Below are 22,738 nucleotides of genomic sequence, written 5' to 3'. Positions count from 1 at the left end.
GAAATCCTTACCTGTGGAGTTTTTGTCCATATTAGCTTTGCCTAATAACCCATATTTTATTGGCTGCCAACAACGTGTATAAGTTTGCAGGTTTTCACATTGCACAGAACTTCTGTACTAACAGCAGCTTTTCTATATGTTGAATAATTGATTTTTTAATCACTTAGGGCACCATCCTATGCACGTTTAGACAGAAGAAAGTTCTACAACTCCCAGCATACCGGGTTACAGTAGGACTTTCTTCTGTCTAAACATACATAGGATTGTGCCCTTATTGTCTCAAGCTAATATGATGACTTTTGTGCAAAACCTGGTATGGCTGTAGTAATTAGGGCTTTGGAAGCAAATGTCTTGATTTTCATACATGTAAGCTATGGTAAAACTGGTTCACAGCTGTATGCTCTCAAATCTGTTTAGTCCTAGAACTGCAGTATTGTAACTTAAATGTTTCTCTTAACTAATCTATAGATGTTTAAAATATGTTGTTCTATCCTGGACTATGTTTGGGAAGAGCAGTAAAAATGCAGTTGTAATACCTTCTGAAGCATGTTATCAGAAATTCTTATGGACTGGGGCTCTTACCTTCCTTTCTGCGTTTAGGTAAAGGAGGAGGATTTCCCAGAACTGTTTCAGAAGATGGGCTGACGAAGACTACAGTATATAGATCACCGGGGCAACACCTTTGCATCACAACAGTGTCAACTTATAAACCAAATTTTACGCCATACACAACTCGATTATATAATTATTTGCAATCATTGTTTGATGATCCTGCTAAGAAAGAAAAGTAAATGGCTGAGAATAGGAACTCCGAAGTGTTTAAAAAACATTGTTAAGGTGTTGTGTACTGAAGAATGGAATTCTCAATATTTTATTGGAAAGTTCTATGAACTGTCAGTAGTTACTCTTAAAAAATAAGTGGGTTTCTTGGACTGTCTCACTGACACTTGTCATGGATTCAAATTTGTTGTGAGACCTATCAAAGTTTGCTTTGTTTTGGAATACATTTGCCTGTACTTCTGACAGTGTGCACTTGAAATATTTTCTTTACTATATATCACTCTTCCCGAACTTGGTGCCCTCCAGTTGTTTTGGATTTCAACTCCCAGCATTCCTGTCTATTGCCTATGCTGGTGGCAGTTGAAGTCCAAAACATCTGGAGGGCACCAGCTTGGAAAAAGTTGCTGTATATAGTGCCTAGAGGACACGAAGAGGACTATAAATACTTATTTTCATGGTGTGTCTCATTTATCTATCTGGTCTTGTTAACCACATGGAATGGACCCTGGTGGAGAAGATGTAATGAGATTCCTAGGTTTCTACCTCATTCCCTCTTAAGTAAATCTAGTATAAGCAGTTTCTATGGTTTGGCCATAGGGATTGAAGTCTGTGATCTTTAATTTCAATATGAAATTGAAGTCTTAGGCAGCAATCCTATGGTCCCTAGACAGTATCTGGGCTACACAGGATATTTCGGATTCCTGGATCTGAGGCCGGAGACAGCAGTTGGGCCCAGGAGTCTAAGCTCCCCGCCCCCTTGCATCTGACATGGAGAAAACCACGCCAGCTGCCTCTGTAAGCCCACAGATGCAAGCTCGTAGGTGGGTGAAAAGGAGTATGCCAGGGGGTGGGGCAGGGCCAGAGGAGACTGGGGATGCAGGGATACAAGCTATTCCAAGCCTCCCCAGCCTCCTTCCTTCCCCCTTCCCAAAGCCTCTGCTACACAGGTAGAAACACTCATCCAGCTAAAATGCAGAGCAGGAGGCACCTTGGATACTTGAACTCTGAGGCTTACAGGTACTCAGGGTGGATTGAATAGGATTGTGCCCTTAATCTGTAGAGTCAAGAAGTGAGTGATTCCAGGTATAGATGAAGCAGCAGCCAGAATATAGACAGCACAATTATTTTTGATAGACATTTATGTCAAAGATACCACAATTTTATCATGCACAAAAGTGCACTTTCATAGAGGTACTCTTATCTGGCAGGTGTTTACCTTTTTTAATTGATTGTGCAGTTTCAAGGGACCTAATGCCAGCTTTAGTCTAGTCCAAACCCTTGTTCTGAAACTCAAAACAGTCTTGGGTGGCCTGCAGCCAAAATACAACCCCAGCACCTTGAATTTTCAATGCAGCAAGTGCTGTTGCATGCAGACTGTGAGGGAGCCTAGGGATGGATGCTGCCCACCAAGCGCCAGCATGCAGCAGCTGCAGTGCTCAAAGAATGGTGCTGTAAGGTCTTTTTAGTCTCTTTCTGCTGATGCTAATGGAATTGGCAGAGGTGTGTAGGTCCCAGACCAGCATCTTGGACTGATGCCAGATGCTGGCATTCAGTGTAATACAACACTGGCTAGAGATAGTCCCACTCCAGTTAGGAGGCAGTATTCTGCATCACATGAAGCTGCTGAGCCATCGTCACTATTAACCCCACGTAAAGCACATTACAGTCACCAGTCTTGAGATGACAAAACTATGGATGATGTTAGCTAAATTCCTACCCTGTAATAGAGGATGCAGCTGACATCAGTAATAGAAAACACTCCTGGTTGTGCCCGCCACCTGCTTTTTTCCAGTGGCGATGCTGGGTGTAGGAGCACCTGATCCAACAGTCAAAATCCTAGAAGCGAGTATGAATTCATCTTGACCCAAAACAATTTAAAAAACAGATGAAAGAAGAAAACTACAGTGTGCACGTGCGTGTGTCCTAATAATGCTTACCATAACCCAGGGTACAGAACGGTGCGAATGGTTGGCTCTGTCCCCTAATATGTCATTCACTTTTGGCATATCAAAGCCAAGTTTGGCGTTTGCACGGTGTAGACATGGTCATGGAATAAAAAAGGTAGGCTTCTCTGTTTCATATGTCTATATTATTATCCATTTTATGACGTCAGTGTGCCCATCAGAGCTTCCTGCATGTGGAAGGAGTTTCTGAATCAGGGCTACAGTACTTTCATTTTCCTGTCATGGCAAGCTGAGACACAAAATTATTTTGGAATTAAATAAGATGTAGAGAAAGCAACAGTAAGAATAAACCCTTTAAGCCTCTGTGTGAACCCATATAAAGACAAAAGGTGTATTTTCTAACTGTTGTCACAGCCACAAATACACTCCTTCAAACGATAAGAGGCTGTTCATGATTTCCTATTCCCAAAATTTCCATTGCACCTAAACTTATTATTTCCCACAGTAAAATCCTTCACATCATACTGACTCAGCAGTACAATTGCTGATTTGTCTGAGATGTGCAGCTGAGTGACTATCCGCAGGGCCAGAGCAAGACCAAGAAGGCGCCCCTCCCATTCCATGTGAAGAAGCCAACTGTGTTGGCAGATGAAGAGATTGATGATAGCACATCCTCCACTACATCTGAAGAGCACAAGCTAACAGAAAGAGCAATCCTATATCCCCTAGACAGTGTCTGGGGGACATAGGTTTTTTCGGTTGCCAGGGCTCCAAGCTCAGAGCCAGGAAACTGCTCCCCACCCTGTCCCCCTAGTAGCTGGCGTGACGAGAACCACCTCGGCTGCCTCTCCATGCTCGGTAAACAGAGCGCAGAGACCAGGGAAAGGAGGCGTTCCTGGGGGTGAGGAGGAGACTGGAGTGGTTGGCTTACACCTTTTCCTATCACTGCCCCAGCCTCCCCCCCCTTCCCTGAAGCCTCTGGTAGACAGGTGAAATCACCCACCTAGCTACAATGCAGCGCGGGAGGCACCAGGCACCTCCCTCTCTGCATAAGATACTTGTAAGCCTCTTGAGTTCAGGGCCTTACAAATGCCTAGGGTGCAACCCATGGGATTGCACCCTTAGAGTTTGCAGAGCAAGCCGCAAGGCACACAGGGCTCCCAGCATCTACCACCTGAGGCAACTGCTTCACTCTGCCTAATGGTAGGGCCAGCCCAACAATCTGCCTCTACCTCCCATCCTCTACCATATATCCTATTGCATTGCTCCCTTAGGCTCATGACCCAGTTTTTAAAAGCAGGAGAGGTCAGTTGGATAGCTTTGTATTGCTACAGAACAGTGGTAGGGGAGCTGTGTGTTAATGCACACTCCAGTTTTGCTTTAAAAGGCACATCTCTGCATAAGTTGTGATGTGCCATGTGTTTTGCTGATGGGAAACGGAAGGCCTGTCCTTGGGCATGTGGACCATTATATGAAAGCATCAAGAAACATAAGAGAATTAAAGGAAGGTGGGTCAAAGCCATCTGCAGACATGGACAGGAAAGTCGAGGGACTGGCAGGGATTGGGTAGAAGTCAGATCCATGAAATCAAAAATGGATCCTGATATTTCATGATTTTTAAAGGGGACACCCACAAAACCACCATCCAACCAAAGAGCACATCTGCCTCCATTGACTGAACCATAAAAATCACGGATCCAGCACTTGTTGGCACTGCCATGGAACAAAAATAAGGATCCAAGATATGGATCCCCTTGATTTCATATTTTTAAATGGAACACCCCCAAACCACAATCAAATCACAGAGCACATCTGCCTCCATGAGCTGAACCATAAAAATAATGGACCTGACACTTGTCAGTGACTCCACAGCATAAAAGCATGGATCCGAGGCACAGATCCTCATGGATTCTCATGATTTTTACAAGAAAAATACACCAAACTACCATCATATCATACAGCACATCTGCCTCCATGGCCTGAACCACGAAAATCGCAGATCCGCCACTCATTGATGCCACCACAGCACAAAAATGTGGACCTGAGGCATGGCTCCTCATGATTTTTACAGTGGATACCACAATACTCACTATCAAATCACAAGTCATATCCGTGGCCAGGTATTGTAGAAGAAAAACCATGTATCTAGTGATTCACTTTGTCACCACAGCACAAAACATGGATCCGAGACACAGATCCTCCGCATTTTTACAAAAGATCCCTTGAAACCATGATCAAATCACACAACACATCTGTGATCATGGAAGGAACCAGACAATATCTGACCTTCATGGATTGAAATTCCTGAAATGTGGAATCCAAGAGCAGAATCCAATGCTGCCCATCTCTGGCAAAATGCAGAGGCTCCATGCCTTGGATCCATGTTTTTGTGCTGCAGTGGCACTGAGTTCCGGATTCATGATTTACATGTCTGTCTGTGGAGGCAGGTATGGCCGGTGATATGATTGTGGTTTAGAGGATGTTCCATGTAAAAATCATGAGGATCCATACCTTGGATCCAGGTTTTTGTGCCATGGCGGAGCTAATGAATTCCAGACCCTTGATTTGTAGGTTCAGTCCATGGAGGGAGATGTACGCTGTGCTTGGAGGGTGTTTTGGAGGGTGTTCCCTTTCAAATCATATGAAATGGTGAGGATCCATGCCTTGGATCCTTGTTTTTGAGTCATGCCGGTGCCAACAAGTGCCAGATCTGTTATTTTTATGGTTCAGTCTGTGGGGGCAATGTGCTCTGTGAGTGGATGGTGGTTTGGGGGGATGTTCCCTTTAAAATGGGAGAACCAGTGTGGTGTAGTGGCTAGTGATGGACTGGGAGTCGGGAAATCCAGGTTCTAGTCCCCACTCAGCCATGGAAGCTCACTGGGTGACTTTGGGCCGGTCATTGACTATCAGCCCAACCTACCTCACAGGGTTCATAGAATAGCAGGGCTGGAAGGGGCCTATGAGACCATCGACTCCAACCCCCTGCTCAATGCAGGAATCTAAGTCAAAGCATCCCTGACAGATGGCTGTCCAGCTTCATCTTGAACGCCACCAGTGTGGGAGAGCCCACCACCTCCCTAGGTAATCGGTTCCATTGTCTTATTGCTCTGACAGGAAGTTTTTCCTGATGTTCAGCCGGAATCTGGCTTCCTGTCACTTGAGCCCATTATTCTGTGTCCTGCATTCTGGGTTGTTGTTGTGAGGATAAAATGGAGGATTACGTACACTGCCTTGGGTTCCTTAAGGAGGAAAAAAAGCGGGATATAAATACAATAAATAAAATAAAAACTATATGAAATCATTGGGATCCGTTTTTGATCACTTCCTGCTGCGGTTTAGACTCTCAGCAGCCTTTCCCCTCTGCAAGGGTGGGACACCTATTAAAGTGGTCTGCCCCTGGAGGCTAATGGATTCCAGAGGGCTCTGGGGGATTTTCCTGCTGGCATGGCTGGTGCTCCTGTTGAAGCTCAGGTCGCTCTGTGGAATGCAGAGATGACTCAGGCAGTTGACACGATCGCACCCAAGCACCCTCTCCTTCTGGGTAGAGCCCAGCCAGCTCCTTGGTATATACCTGAGCTGAGGGCAATGAAGCAAGAGAGGAGATGGCTAGAACTCAGGTGGAGGAAAACTCGTGCTGAGTCTGACCGAACACAGGTTAGAGCTCATTATCAAGCCTACTCTGGCAGTGAGGGTGGCAAAGAGACAGTTCTTTTCCACCAGCATTGCATCTTCTCAGTGCTGTCCAGCGGAGCTTTTCCGAGTGGTTCGTGGCCTGTTGCATTCTGGGCCGGGGAGACTTTGAAACCCACAGTTGCATGCTGTGATGAGTTTGCATGGCACTTTGAAGACAAAGTTGCTCAGATTCATCATGAATTGGACACCACAATTAATGCAGTTCCATTAGTAGAAGTGTTCAGAGCACCCTCTGGTCCAGTTTTATTGGATGAGTTTTAGTTATTGAGGCCTGAGGATGCAGACAAGGTGCTTGGCCAAGTCCGGTCCACCACTTGTGTGCTTGACCCTTGCCCTTCATCGCTTATTATATCAAACAAGGAGGGGATGTCTGACTGGGTACAGGAGGTTGTAAATTCCTCCTTGAGAGAGGGAGTGGTGCCGGCCTCTTTAATAGAGGCAGTAATCAGACCACTCCTGAAAAAGCCTAACCTGGACCCAGAGGACATTAACAATTATAGGCCGGTGGCCAACATCCCCTTCCTGGGCAAGGTGCTTGAGCGGGTGGCTGCAGGACAGCTCCAGGCACTCTTGAATGAAACCAATAATCTAGATCCATTTCAATCCAGCTTCAGGCCTACTTTTGGAACGGAAACTGCCCTGGTTGCCCTGTGGGATGACCTCTGCCAGGAGAGAGATGGGGGAGTGCGACCCTGTTGATTCTCCTGGACCTCTCAGAGGCTTTCGATACCATCAACCATGGTATCTTTCTGGATAGGTTGTCTGGGTTGGGAATTGGAGGCACTGCACTGCAGTGGTTCTGCTCCTACTTGGATGGCAGATTCCAGAAGGTGGTGCTGGGGGATTATTGCTCTGCAATTATGCCATGGGGTTCCACAGGGCTCTATTTTATCTCCCATGCTGTTTAACATCTACATGAAACTGCTAGGGGAGACTATCCGGAGGTGTGGGCTGAGATGCCATCAATATGTGGATGACACCCAGCTCTACCTCTCTTATCAAACCCAGGTGAGGCAGTGGCTGTTCTGAATCAGTGCCTGGGCACAGTAATGGACTGGATAAGGGCCAATAAACTGAAACTCAATCCAGACAAGACAGAGGTAGTGTTAGTGGGTGGTTCGTTTGCCCGGCTAGGTGATATTCAACCTGTTCTGGAGGGGGTTACACTCCCCCTAAAGGATCAGGTTCATAGTTTGGAGGTGCTCTTGGACCCAGAACTGTCACTTGAGGCACAGGTGAACTCAGTGGCACAGAGCACTTTTTATCAGCTTAGGCTGGTATACCAACTACGCCCTTATCTGGACAGAGATGGCCTAGCTACAGTTATCCATGCTCTGATAACTTCTCGTCTGGATTACTGCAATGCGTTCGTTACACATGGGGCTGCCTTTGAAAACGGTCCGGAAACTTCAGCTAGTCCAAAATAGGGCAGCAAGATTGTTACACTGGTACTTTCCCAGCTACACTGGCTGCCAGTCCATTTCCGGGCCTGATTCAAAGTGCTGGTATTTGCGCCAGGTTCTCTGAAGGATCACCTCCTCCCATATGTGCCTGCCCAGACCTTAAGATCATCCTCAGCGGTCCTTCTCTGTGAGCCCCTGCCAAAGGAAGTGAGGTAGATGACTACAGGAGGGCCTTTTCTGCTGTGGCACCCTGGCTGTGGAATGAGCTCCCTAGTGAGGTTCGCCTGGCACCTACATTGTATTCCTTCTGGTGCCAGGTGAAAACCTTTTTATTTTCTCAGGCATTTTAGCTTTCTAGTCTTTTAGCTTTGCTGTTTTAAATCTGTATTTTAAATCTCTGCATTGCTGCTAGGTTTTATTCTGGTTGTATTGTTATACTGTGGTTTTAATGCCTTTATATTTTATATTGTTTTACTGTGTGCTTTTTGGTTTTAATTTTTGTGAACCACCCAGAGCGCTTTGGCTATTAGGCAGCATAGAAATGAAATAAATAAATACATTCCCAGTGTTTGCCGATGAGCAGCTGCTACTTTGACGACAGCCGGAAGTTGATTTCGGGGTGGGGGGAAGCCGGGTCTTCGACTGGAAGGGGTCACCTGAGAGGGTGTGGCAGGGTGCTGGTAACACACGTTTGCTCTGCCAAAGGGAAAACAGGACATTCTGCTGTGTGGAAAAGGGCGCGTGGCCACCCCGGGCGAGGCCGAACCCAGCAGCCACCGCGGGGAGCATCCCAGCCAAAGCTCCCTCCCTCGCCCCCAGGGCTGCCACATTTCTCTGCCCGGCTCCTTCGGGCAGCGGCAGGGCGCCGGCTGCCTTCCCTTCCCCCGCGCCCTCCAAGCGCCCCCACCTGTTCCCGGCACCCCGCCGGCTGCAACACCCGGGGTGCTTCTCCAGAGGGCGCCAACCCCCGCTCACTCTAGCCCAGCGCGCGCACACAAGTAATTTCTCCTCCGCTTTTTGAAGCGTAGAGGCAGGAAACGGGATAGCAAATCGCCCGTCTGTCTGGCGATGGAGCTTCCGGGCCCCGAGAAAGAATTGAGGCGCGCCCACAGAAAACCACGGAGAGGCCCTACGTTTCAGGACGGCTGTGAGGGGCAGCGGCGTGTCGGCCTGGAAACAAACGGCAGCCATCAAAGGAGGGATCGGTGCCCTTTCCAGCTGGGGCCTGATTTGTGAAGGGAACCCTCGTTCCCCCCCTCGCTTTCTGAGGGGGCTTCCGCTCCTGCCCGGAGAGAGAAAGGGCGAGCGGGCTGCTCTGCCCCTCAGTTTTATGGCCGCGTACGCGGCGGAGGGGCGGGCTCTCGCTCGCTTCCTGTCCGTGCCGGAAGTTCAGGCGCCTCCCCGGAGCCCGCTTCAGCGGCAACTTCGCCGGCCCATCGCCTCCGCGGCACCATGAAGGCCGTCATCCAGCGCGTCGCTCGGGCCAGCGTGACAGGTGGGCGGCGGCCGCTCCCCCTGGCGCACAGGCGTCTACCCCGCAGGCCAGGTTTCAGACGCCCTAGAAGTCGGCTCCGCAGGCACGGGTCTCCCGCCGCCCCCTTTGAAAACACGCCTCGCGGTCGCCCCGTACCGTTTTCACGTGCACCCCTAAGGTGCTTTTTAAAGGTGTGCTCCTAAAACGTGACGTGGGGACGAGGCACAGGGAGGTACGTTATGCAGGTGAACAGAGACGGGCCTGCGACTCCCTGCGGGGTGCGTGTGTGGATGCGCGCAAAATGGCCCCTAGCTAGCGCTTCCCTTGGACCCAGCAGACATGCAGTAACCGAGCTAAGGGCGCCGGCTGGGGAACGCTGGGAGTTGTAGGTCTTCTGTCTAAACATGCATAGGATTGCGTCCCGAGGGCCATTTCGCGCATACACCAACCATCCCGCCTTTCAAAACCCATGTTAGTGTAATACTGCTGTTTAGTCAACCGAAAGATCACAAAAATTATGTAAGCTTTCAAGAGCTCCGTGTCTCTTCATCAGGCAAGATGTCACAAAAAACAGGATTTGGGGTGGAGGGTGGGGAGGGCGAGAGAGAGAGAGAAAATCTGGCGATGGAGAAGTCAGAGTCTGCATGCTCAGAGTCCCAAGATGAACCCTGGTTTGCCACTGAGTGTATCTCATGCTGTGAGCTGCAGGTAATCCCATCCCCTGTGAGATCCTCATGCCTGTGAAGAGACCAAAAATTGCTTGGCATGCTCCTTTCAAGAGGGTGAGGAACCTGCCTTACACCTTCATGCTTGCTTGCAAGTTGCACTTGCTGACCTGGATGCTCTACCTGGATAATCCCAGATGTGTGGTAGCTTGGGCTGTGATTCATCAGGCATGTAGAAAGTCCATTCTGCAAGTACTCCCTATTCCTTTGCATGTTTCTCCAGGGTTGAGCCCCTAACACTGAAAACAGATTAAAGGGTTGAGAAAAAGTTATGCTATGCTGCAAATGCTAACCACTTTTAGCTCTGACTCCACCCAACTGACTTTCCCTCTGGGTTAGTACCCTTCATATGAAAAGGGTTCCCCATCCTTGGTGTAGAAGGAGAACTTTATAGCCCTGGGAGAACTTCACCCGCAAACTGCCTCCCTTCTATCCAGCTATTAAATGCAGGAGTGTTCTACTCTTGTAATGAATTGGAGACTGCTTTATATTAAAAGGGTGTAGTGTATACTGACCTTGAACCAAAGCAGATAGTAACATGAAGTAAATATTTTGAGTCCCAGTTGCATTTGTATGCTTGTTCTTTTGTTCTTGGGGAAGGACCTTCTCATAATATTCCAAAATTTATCTATTCTTTTAAGGTTGTTAGAAAATTCTCCTTTAGAAATAGAATTGGTACCTAAGGGGTGTTGAGTTATGGCCAGTAAGCTGGCTTCTTAATTCAAGTACAAGAAACCTTTGCAATTCCATTGTCACTGTAGCCTGCTAGGATATATATTGGCATATGACATAAAAGAGAAATTCTGGAAGTTTAAACTTTTTTTTTTTTTAATTCCTCTATAGTTGGTGGAGAACAAATAAGTTCCATTGGACAAGGCATCTGTGTGCTGCTAGGTTTATCTGTGGAAGACACCCAAAAAGAGCTTGAGCATATGTAAGTCAGTACAAAGTATCACACTTTTTCTTCTGTTTCATGGTTATGTACACTTAACTTGTACATTTTAAATGAATGTTAATTGTTCTTGTATAATTTTTATTTTTATTTATTTTATTTTATTGCATTTATATCCCGCCTTTTTTTCTCTTGCAAGGAACCCAAGATAATTTGGCTGAATTATCAAAATATGGATATGTTATATCATACTAGTTCCTAATTTTGTGGGTGTACTTTTTTTCTTTTCACTTTTATGTAGAATTGTGGGAGTCTTCTTAATTCCAGAGAACATCCATTCATGCCTTCTGCTTTTCCACTTAGGGTTCGAAAAATTTTAAACCTACGTGTGTTTGAAGATGAAAGTGGGAAACACTGGTCTAAAAGTGTAATGGACAAGCAGTACGAAGTGTTGTGTGTCAGCCAGTTTACCCTTCAGTGTATCCTGAAAGGAAACAAGCCAGACTATCATATGGCAATGCCTACAGAACAAGCAGAGTCTTTCTATAACAGCTTCCTAGAACACCTTCGCAAAACATACAAGCCAGAGCTCATTAAAGGTAAGGCAAAACGTATATTGTTAGATGAATGGGGCAAGTTTTTCAGTGAGGAATCCAGATGTGTAGTAAAACCTGCTTGCCCTTGGGAATTGCTATATTTTGTTTCTTATCAGTCATTTTAAGAGATCTTTGTGCCCTCAAATATGTAGGTAAGAGAACAAAAGCAAGTAGCCATTTTGGTTCATTAAAACAAAATGTATAGGGATGCTAAAATGTCATTCCTACATGCATGCCTATATACAGATGCGCTGGATTTAAAAATGGTTGGAGAGACAGGGCAGGAAGGTGTTGCTACTGATTAGAAGGTGGGGTGATCGTAAAGGTATGCAGGAAATTACTGGACTTCTGAAATGACATGTCTGCTTCCACCCACCCACCCCTGTTTCAGGGCCATGTGCGCTGCCCTTTTGCTGCCTTGGAACATTGGCAGCTAAGAGCAACAGGAAGGCATGAGCTCTCAGGACTGGTGAGGGCTGGCAGGCGGATTAGAGGGAAGTAAGCTGTCTGTTGCTTCATTCCCTTCAGCATGGAGTATGTGTTATCTGAACCTAATTCCCGTCTCCCCTGCTTTCCAGATCCTAATAGGGGATTGCCGCCTTTCAGCTTAAAAGACTGTGGTACATGGGAAGCATTGGCCCCAGAATATATGCTTCTTCTGAGGGAATTCCTTCCTTCAGCTATGACTTTTTCCCCACAGTTCTCCCCCATCCCATCTTAATTAGAACCAATCAGTGTTTGCAATGCAGGATGCAGACTTTCATATTACCCCAGGCTGGATGTTTTTGAGTGGACAGATGGCTGGCAGTGAAAGGGTCAAGTTGCATTCCTGTTGCCTGCCAGTCCACTGCTCAGTCTTGAAGCCAACCATGGTTGCTTTGCTTTTTTTTTTTTAATCAGAACCCAGGAGAAAGAAGCATGTAACTAAATGAAACATGCAGTGTAGCCCTAACTAGAGGTTTAGTTTTGTGCATTTCCTAAACTTGCTCCCCTACAAAAACAGTTGGTCTGATAAAAAAGCATCACTTTGACCCTTAACAGTGCTCTCCAACTTTATTTGGAACTAACATATCCCAACCATACAGCAGTGTATACTTAAAATAATCTGTTTAAATATACTGTCATATTTAATTTAAGGCATTCCTTATCCTGCTTGAATGGAAATAAATAAAACAGTACATAGGGAAAGTTTAAGGTTCCTGATCCTGATAGGCAGTGCAAAGATATGATCAGTTACCTTGTGTTCGTTTGGAAGGTGCAGTGCCTGTTTAAATCTGTTTTTAAATGCCAGCTTCATGTCAACTGTTTTGTATTCAGTGGAATCTAGTTTGTTGTTGTTGTCATTGTCATTGACAGAATGATTTATAGAATATGTCATAGAATCATAGAATAGTAGGGTTGGAAGGGCCTATAAGACCATAGTCCAACCCCATTGAGTCAGATGAAAGTTTTTTATGTAAACAAAAGTTTATTGTAAACTATCAAGTGATACTATAAAGATGATGTCTGAAACCTATAGTACTGAACTGAATCCTTATTGGGCCAGTTCACATGATTACCTTGGTTAAAGGTAACAAGCCACAGCAGCTTGTTTAAGCTGCAGAACCGGTGTGTGCCAGGCATCATTTGCCTAATTAGCTGCTCGGACATGGGTATCTGGATTCTGGAAAAATTAAAGACTTTGTTAATTTACTATCATGCTTGCAAAGTCACATGTGTCTTTATTTTTATTACTATTAAAATGTTTGTAGCTCTCACAGTCATGGAGAAAGTGTTTAAAACAAACCATATCCCCAAAATACAGTGTAGGTTGCTTTGGCTTTGAACTGAAAGAAGTAGCATTGTGACTTTAACAAAACCAAAAGTTTCTAATTTTTCAGATGGTAAATTTGGCGAATACATGCAGGTGCATATCCAAAATGATGGGCCTGTGACCATAGAACTGGAGTCTCCTGCAGCCCCCATTGACTCTAAGCAGGTACGTTTTTGTTGGAACAAGAATTAATTCCAGTTCTTTTAGGTGCTCCCTCATGGATGGCAAAGGAAATAGTACAAAGTATTATTCAGGATAAAGTAATCCTAAGACATACACTGACTGCTTGGTTTAAATATAGGAGTAGATTGCATCCAGAGTTTTGACCTTTAGAGAGCAATCCTATGGCCCACTAGACACTGTCTAGAGGGCCATAGGATATGCTCATTTCCGGGAACCGACCATGGAGCCTGTGCTCCGAGGTCGGTTCCCGGAAAACTGACTTTCCCCCTTGTCCACGTTGCCTTGGAGGCGTCGCGTAGAAGCCCCATCCTCTGTGCTCGGAAGAGGAGTGCGGAGCGACTGAAAAGGGGTGTTCGGGGGGGCATTCCAGGGTGGGGGGAGAACAGAGCTGCGCGTACGACACATCCAATGTGTCGTATGGCAGCTTCCTCTCCTGGTCATCCCCCCTGCCTCTAGACAGCCAAAAACGGCTGTCTAGTGAGAAATAGCAAGGCAGGAGAGGTGCAGAGGGAACGATCCCCCCCTTGCCTCTCCTGCCTTGCTTTGGATAGGCGGTTGCCTCCGATTTCGGAGGGAGCCGCCTATCTAGTTAGGATTGCGCCCTTAACATCAGTTGTTAGATACAAAAAATCTGTTAATATAGGAGGGAGTTTTCAACAATGGGAAATTCATGGTTGCTGTAGGTTACAAGTCTGGTGAATGATGTAGTGGTTATCTCAAGGGATACGTTGTCTGGAAATAGGGCTGGAAGGACACCTCCATGGTATGATCTTTTTCAAATCAGGAACTTCATTTTATACAATCTAAAAATAGTATGTTTGAGACAGAAGACTGTATTAGAGAACATTATTGCAGGTGAAGTAGGAAAGAAAAAAATACTATCACATCTATATCAGCTTATCACTTTTAAGAAAGTTGATGTCTTATTGAAGAAGAGATGGGAGAGAGATATTGCAAGATCTATAGAAGATAAAGTGTGATTAGAAATCCTCAAAGTAAGTAATACTTTCTAGTTAGTACTTCCTTGAAAGAAGCTCAGTATAACATTTTATTTATAGATGTTGTATGACTCCACAAAGAATGAACAGAATATAAAGGAGGGATGGGTCTGGTTGTTGGAAGTGTGGGAGGGTGGATACAAATTTGATCTATGTACAGTAGAATTGTCCAGAGGTCCAAGAATACTGACAGTCAGTGGTTCAGTATATATGTAATAACAGGCATTAATATAAGATTTGATATATTGTCTGTATTATGGAGGGAGCAATCCTATGGCCGCTAGTCAGCGCGGAATGGCCCCACACTCCACGCTCGGAAGAGGAGCACAGAACGGCAAAAACGGGGTGTTCCTGGGGGCGTGTCAGGGCGGGGTAGTCGGAAATGCCTGTACGACACATCCTACGTGTTGTCTGGCTGCCGCTTCCCGCACTCCAAGGTCCCACAGCTAGACAGCCAGAATCAGCTGTCTAGCTGTAAATGCAGGGTGGCTGAAGCATGGAGGGGATGATCCCCTCTGTGCTTCTCCTGCCCTGCATTGGATAGGCAGTCGCCTCCAAGTTCGGAGGCAGCCGCCTACTCTGATAGGATTGTGCCCTAAACTATTTATCGGAAGTTACAGAAAAAACTAATAAGGATTTGATTATATTAATAGCTGCTAGACTTGTACTGGCTAGATATTGGAAAAATGTCAGAACTTTCACATCTAGAGAATGGTTGTTTAAGGTATTGAAAATTGCTCGAATTGATAAATTAACTGATAGTGTGCGCAATAAAAATGAATCGTATTCTGCGCTGAATGGCAACCGTTTATTGCTTTCTGGAACAATTAATTTGAACTGAGTAGGTTGGATAATTACATAATTTAATTTTTGAAATATAAACTGAATTCCCCCCCCCCAAAAAAAAAAATAACCAGCCACTCCAACCCCACCGTAGGCTCTCTTCCTGGGTTGTTAATGATGTAGCAGCAACCTGTACTCTATGCCAGCGTCCCCAGCACGGCGCCTGCAGGCATGGTGCCCATGGGCACCTGATTTTTTTCTCATTTTTTAACTATACATACATGGATTTGTATGAATGCATGCAACGTTCTAGCAGTTATACTTGGGCTGCAACAAAAGTGGACCAAAGATCCAAATAAGTCTCCATTTGAAGGTGACGTCTATTTCCCAATTGTTCAAATATTGGAAGTGTTGTAAAGTCCTCAGTCATTGCATTATAGGAGGGGAGCGTTTATTCTTCCAGTGTTGTAATATTAGCCTTTTAGCTGTCAAAAGGGTGCAGAGAATCCATTTGTTTATTTCCATAAAGCAGGTAAGTAAGTTAAAGGAGCGTATACCTCAGTGAATTTTAAAGACTGTTCCAGTACAATTTTTTTTCTGTGTAATAAAAGAAGCAACTACTGGACATTGCCAAAACATATGTTTAAAAGAAGCATTTGCTGTATTGCCCCGCCTGCAATTAGCTGAGTTAGACAATCCTTTGTTAAGGAGATGTTGCGGTGTCCCAGTAGACATGAAGCAAACGTTTTTGCTGAATAAGATGCAGCCTAAGATCCATAGACACGACAGGTCCCACTGATTAGGGACCTCTGCTCTAGGTTGTTGTTAGTGTGAACCAGGCCATTGTCTGCTATGTGTTCCTGAGATGTTTGTATGTTTGCAGAACACTGCCCACAGAGCAACAGAGCAATAATGTGGGGTAAGAGACCCACACAGGGGACTAATGTGCTGGTCTCCACAGCAAGCTGGTTGCAAATATTGTTTCGCAATTTGCTTGAAATAGCATGTTGCTCCCTAACTTTCTGGGTATGACTCCGCTCCTTGTGCCTTTTTCCCATGAAAGAAAGCTGATGTAGTGGAGCAGTGAAGAGCTTCAAGCTGAGACTATTCTGACTCAAATCTCAGCTTGGCTATGGTCTCATGGTAACCTTGGTAAGCCACTCAACCTTCACCCACACCCCTTCTCCTTTAGTATGAAAATAAGAATACTGGCCTGTCTTACAAGTTTGTCGTAATTATTACTGCCATAATGTATGTGAAGCACTTAGGAACACTATATACATACTGAGGCTACAAATCTCACCACAGTTTCTAGAACATTCGTTCCATTAAATTCGGTGGAATGTATTTCCAAGTAAACATGCTTAAGATCACTATGTATGTCTTTTGACCAGAAGTGGAGTCTCTCAGAATTGTAAATTGAGAGGTGTGTAGGGCTAGGGACTGCTAGGCAAGCCTCCCAGAGTTAAAGTTTCATAGGGGTGGCTCAAAGGTAACCCCAAATGATGATTTAGTATTATGCAAATGAGCAGCCAGGAACCTTTGGGCTCCCTCGTTCCGGGCTCCCTCCTTCCTCCCACCACATGCAGCGATTCCCTACCTATCTGCAATCCTGGTTTGAGGCAAACCATGGTTTGTCTTTTTTCTGAACTGGCAAATTGTGTTTTCTTCAAACCAGGATAGGAGGCGGAGAGACACTGCTTGCAAGGCGAGGAAGGTTCCTAAGTAGACTGAACTGCCCCCTGTCGCAGTCTAACAGCGACAACGAGCCTCCCAGCATGGGTGCCTGATCCATAAAGACCAGATGTTTCCTGCCTCCCAGCTGAGCAGAGCAGAGCAAGCTGCTCCAGCTGGTCCAGGGACTACAGAAGCAGGCAAGCTCCCAGAGAGCGAGCGAACAGAGTGAGCGCACAGGGGGAGCAAACAGGAGTTGGCCAGGGGAGTTCGGCAGGGGAGATCAAGGGGGAGGCCCCTAACATTTTTTTTAATTATTTTTATTTTTTATTTTAACTAACTTTTTTCCATTTATTTGTCTTGTAACACACACTTTCACACTAGTGGGACTCTGCTTTTAACCTCTACTGAGTAGAGGAGCAGGCACAGGCTAGTCTAGAACAATCACAAAGCTAGACACAAAAAGGGAAAAGAGGCTATGGAAGGACAAGACTCTCCAGTGGTGGTGACCTGCAAGGTGTGTGCAATGTTTGTTTTCTTGCCTGAGAACAACATGGCCTACACCTGCAACAAGTGCAAGTTGATCACGCTGCTGGAGGAAAAAGTAAGTGGACTGGAGCAGCGACTGTCGACCCTCCGGGGAATAAGAGAACACGAAGAGTTCTTGGACAGAATGGGGGAACTACAGCAGCAAAGGGCAGACCAGAAGCTTGAAGAGCAACAGCAAGATGAGGCAGTGGGAAATGCTGAGGTGAAGAAAAATGGAATAGAGGATACTCCTTGGAAAAGGGTGACAGTTAGGAGAAGAAGAACTAGACGCCACTCTGCACCAGTGGAAGCAGTGGAGCTGTGGAACCGATTCCAGGTACTTGCGGATGAGACTGGAGGACAGCCTGCAGAGGAAGAATCACAGGGGAACCTGCATGAGAGTGAGCAAGAGGCTAAAGGTCAGTCAAACAGAGGCGATGAAACCCAGGCCTACAAGAAGAAGAAGAGAAGAGTGGTAGTAGTGGGAGACTCCTTGCTGCGTGGGATCGAGACCCAAGTATGTCGCAAAGACCCATGGACTCGCCAGGTATGTTGTCTCTCGGGAGGACAGATTAGAGACATGACTGAAAGGTTGCCTGCACTCATAAAGCCCACTGACAGGTATCCCTTTCTTCTCATCCATGTGGGAACAAATGATACCGCCAAGCGGAGCTACGAAGAGACCACGTCAGACTTTGAAGCTTTGGGAAGGAAACTCAAGAACTTTGGGGCCCAGATAGTTTTCTCATCCATCCTTCCAGTAGTTAGAAGAGGGCTAGAAAGGGAACGAAAAATACTCCGGGTGAATGACTGGCTACGAAGGTGGTGCCGACGAGAGAGATTTGGATTCTGGGACCACGGGCTATACTTCCTGGAAGATGAGCTGTTGGCTAGGGATGGGTTGCACCTCACAAAGGATGGGAAGAATGTGTTTGGCCACAGCATGAAGAACTTCATCAGGAGGGCTTTAAACTGAATCCTACGGGGAAGGGAGATGTAATGTTGGGGGTAACAATGGACATAGGCGCATGCACTGCAATGGAGAGAACAGCTCTGATAGCGCCCAATAATAGTCTTCAGACACATGTAGGAAGAAAGCCAGACTATGAAGCACATGGTCTTCGATGTCTATATACTAATGCCCAGAGTATGGGAAACAAACAGAACGAACTTGAACTCTTAATACAAGAGGGAAATTATGACCTGATAAGTATAACTGAGACTTGGTGGGATGATTCTCATGACTGGAATACAGCAATTGAAGGATATAACTTGTTCAAAAAGAACGGGAGGAACAGAAAGGGAGGTGGGGTTGCACTGTATGTGAAAAATACATATCTCTGCACAGAAATACAGGAGGAGGAGCTTGGTAGCCCCATCGAGAGCATCTGGGTTGAAATAAATGGAGCAAAGAATAAAAGGAACCTGGTGGTCGGAGTCTACTACCGGCCACCCAATCAAGGAGAAGACAAGGATGAAACTTTTGAAAAGCAAATAGCCAATGTTTTAAGGAAGCATGATGTAGTAGTAATGGGGGACTTCAATTTCCCCGATATTTGTTGGGAGAGAAATTCTGCAAAACATGGCCCCTCCAGGAAATTCCTGACTTGTGTGGCGGATAACTTCCTCCTACAGAAAGTAGAGGAAGGAACTAGAGGATCGGCTATCCTTGACTTGATCCTAACCAACAGAGATGACTTAGTGGATAAAGTAGCAGTTACAGGAACTCTGGGGGAAAGCGACCATGTTGTACTTGAGTTCTTGGTTCTAAGGGAAGCAAAAGCCAAGTGTAGTCAAACGCGTGCACTGGATTTTAGGAAAGCTGATTTTCATAAACTCAGAACAATGATCAGTAAGGTCCCATGGCAAGCGAGGCTAGCGAGAAAAGGAGTCCAAGATGGGTGGGAGCTTTTAAAAAAGGAAATTCTCAAGGCACAATCACAAGCAATTCCAACAAGAAGAAAAGGTGGAAGACAACAGAAGAAGCCAATGTGGCTTCACAAAAAGCTTAGGGATGACCTGAAAACAAAAAAGGACACATATAGGAAGTGGAAAGAAGGCCAAGTAACAAAGGAAGAGTACAGGCAGATAGCACAGAATTGCAGGGATGGCGTCAGGAAGGCTAAAGCTGACAATGAGCTGAGGTTAGCAAGGGATGTTAAAAACAACAAAAAGGCTTTCTTCAGCTACATGCATAGTAAAAGACAGAGGAAAGAAATGGTGGTTCAGCTATTAAATAAGGATGGAAAAATGATCACAGATGACAAAGGCAGAGGTGCTCAATTCCTACTTTGGCTCAGTCTTCTCCCAAAAGAGGGTCTATGAACCCCCTGGCAAAGGCGAAGTACAGGCTGAAGGGGCAGGATTGCAGCTTGAGATCGACAGGCATATGGTCAAGGAACACCTCATTACTTTGAATGAGTTCAAATCTCCAGGGCCAGATGAACTGCATCCTAGAGTCATAAAGGAACTGGCAGAAGAACTCTCAGAACCGCTGTCTATTCTCTGAGAAATCATGGAGGACGGGGGAAGTGCCAGATGACTGGAGGAGGGCTAACGTTGTCCCTATCTTCAAAAAGGGTAAAAAGGAGGAACCTGGGAGCTACAGACCAGTCAGTCTGACATCAATCCCTCGGAAAATTCTGGAGCAGATCATAAAGCAATCCATCTGGAAGCACCTTGACAACAATGCCGTGATTACTCGAAGCCAACATGGATTTGTCAAAAACAAGTCCTGCCAGACAAATCTGATCTCATTTTTTGATCAAGTAACCTCCGTTGTAGACCGTGGGAATGCTGTAGACATCATATACCTTGACTTCAGCAAAGCTTTCGACAAAGTGCCCCATGATATCCTGATGGGCAAACTAGCTCAAAGTGGGCTAGATGAAACAACGATCCGGTGGATCCACAGTTGGCTACAGAATCAGTCTCAAAGAGTGCTTATCAATGGGACCTTCTCAAACTGGGGAGAGGTAACGAGTGGGGTACCGCAGGGCTCAGTCCTGGGCCCAGTGCTCTTCAACATTTGTATTAATGACTTGGAGGAGGAGGTGCAGGGAACGCTGATCAAATTTGCAGATGACACAAAATTGGGAGGGATAGCTAATACTTTGGAAGACAGAAACAAAATTCAAAGTGATCTGGATAGGCTAGAGCGCTGGGCAGAAAACAACAGAATGGCATTTAATAGGGATAAATGCCAAGTTCTGCACCTAGGAAAAAGAAACCAAATGCACAGTTACAAGATGGGGGATACGTGGCTCAACCACACTACAAGCGAGAAGGATCTTGGAATTGTTGTCGATCACAAGCTGAATATGAGCCAACAATGTGATGTGGCTGCAAAAAAGGCAAATGCTGTTTTGGGCTGCATTCATAGAAGCATCGCTTCCAAATCCCAGGAAGTACTAGTTCCCCTCTACTCAGCACTGGTTAGGCCTCATCTGGACTACTGTGTCCAGTTCTGGGCACCACACTTGAAGAAGGATGCAGACAAACTGGAGAGGGTTCAGAGGAGGGCAACAAAGATGATCAGGGGACTGGAAACGGAGCCCTATGAAGAGAGACTGAAAGAACTGGGCATGTTTAGCCTTGAGAAGAGAAGACTGAGGGGAGATATGATAGCACTCTTCAAGTACTTGAAAGGTTGTCACAGAGAAGAAGGCCAGGATCTCTTCTTGATCATCCCAGAGTGCAGGACACGGAATAATGGGCTCAAGTTACAGGAAGCCAGATTCTGGCTGAACATCAGGAAAAACTTCCTGACTGTCAGAGCAATACGACAATGGAACCAATTACCCAGGGAGGTGGTGGGCTCTCCCACACTGGAGGCCTTCAAGACGAGGCTGGACAGCCATTTGTCAGGGATGCTCTGACTTGGATTCCTGCATTGAGCAGGGGGTTGGACTCGATGGCCTTGTAGGCCCCTTCCAACCCTACTATTCTATGATTCTATGACCCGCAGAAAGGAAATCGTAAAGATTCAAGTAAGGTTCAAACTATCCACATTTATACACTGGCAGAGAACAATGGTGCTATTCTCGATCATCTCATGGGTGTCTCTTTCTGCTTGAGTGGATCATAGTGCTGCCTCCTAGAAGCAGTGATGCCTAGGGATGTCAGAGAATTCCACGACGGATCTCGGTGAGGCCAAATGCCAGTGCATTCGGCCCCTGAAATCCATCGCAGAACGAAGCCCCCGCCCCCCCACCCCACGAAAGGTGCGCGGGACGAAGTCCCCGCCACCCCCACCCCACGAAAGGCGTGTGAAACGGAGCACTTACCTGCTCCCGTCCACGCTGCTTTGCGAATGGCAGCCGTCCTGCGGCCGCCATTCGCTTCCTCTTCATAGCCGCGATAGGCTACGTAAATACGTAGCCTATTACGGCTAACACAGGGACGCCATTTGCATCCCTGCGGAGGCCGTGATAGGCTACATAAGTATTTACGTAGCCTATCGGGGGGGGGAACCCCAGCGTACGCAAATGGCAGCGGCTACCGCCATTTGTGTATGCTGGGTCTTTTTCCCCCCTGCCGTGATAGGCTATGTAAGTATTTACGTAGCCTATCACGGCTCAGTACAGGGACGCAAATGGTGGCGGCTACGACAGCCGCCATTTGCGTCCCTGCAGGGCTGCCCAGCAGCCGGATGTCCGGCTGCGGGCGGCTGGAGCCGGCCAGTGGCTCTGTGGCTTGGCTGCGGAGCAGAGCCGACTGGGCAGGATTCCGGGAGGAGGGATGGAGCTCCTCCCCCCCATCGAGGATTCCGGGGGAAGGGACGGAGCGCCTCCCCCCCACCGCGGATGCCCCTGTGCGGAGCCAGGTAAGGGATTCGTAGATCCCTAGTGTTGCCGTTTTGTGTGTAAGTGGTTGCTGTGGCGTACCATTAACTGGAACAACTCTCAGATCTGTTTTTCTCTGATGGCCACGGTTGCTGACTCATTGAGGTTGCATTTGCTGGAGTCTTTATTTTTGAGTTACACCATCCTTAGTAGTTAAGCCTGAAAAGGCGTATTAATCTTGATCCACATGCGGCAGAGTTCTAATCGGAGCCACCACCCAGGATGAGGTACAGACTGCACTGGCTGTTTGAGGCACTATGTGGGCCTATTCTGGTGGGATTATATTCTTACACTCTAACCTCCTCTTAAAAATTGTCATTGGTCCAGTGCAGATGTAACCCTGCCTGATCTCATTGGAAATTTTGTATTTTGGGTGGAGATCTTGAGGAGAGAGATGGCACCCGCATTAGTTGGACAGATATAGCCGGTTCCTCCCACGTTATATATT

At 46.4% G+C, this 22,738-nt stretch overlaps 1 protein-coding gene across 2 annotated transcripts in view; it reads left to right on the top strand.

Annotated features, from left to right (window-relative positions):
• Positions 1–22,738, top strand: part of DTD1 (D-aminoacyl-tRNA deacylase 1) — a 40,551-nt gene that overhangs the window by 924 nt on the left and 16,889 nt on the right. The window contains exons 1-4 of one of the 2 annotated variants that reach the window (XM_084850762.1): positions 9,172–9,275; positions 10,823–10,913; positions 11,235–11,470; positions 13,348–13,445. In XM_084850762.1, the coding sequence (XP_084706888.1) occupies positions 9,233–9,275; positions 10,823–10,913; positions 11,235–11,470; positions 13,348–13,445 (468 nt within the window). In that variant the 5' untranslated portion in view covers positions 9,172–9,232. Of the gene's footprint in view, positions 1–9,171; positions 9,276–10,822; positions 10,914–11,234; positions 11,471–13,347; positions 13,446–22,738 lie in introns of those variants that run through there. The other variant, XM_084850763.1, reaches the window with a different exon arrangement.

Source organism: Heloderma suspectum, chromosome 4, assembly GCF_057233095.1.
Source record: "Heloderma suspectum isolate Gila_16-S chromosome 4, 16-S_ref, whole genome shotgun sequence".
Lineage (NCBI taxonomy): Eukaryota > Metazoa > Chordata > Lepidosauria > Squamata > Helodermatidae > Heloderma > Heloderma suspectum.
Note: the sequence above shows the minus strand (reverse complement) of the source record. Positions and strands in the feature narration are given on the sequence as shown.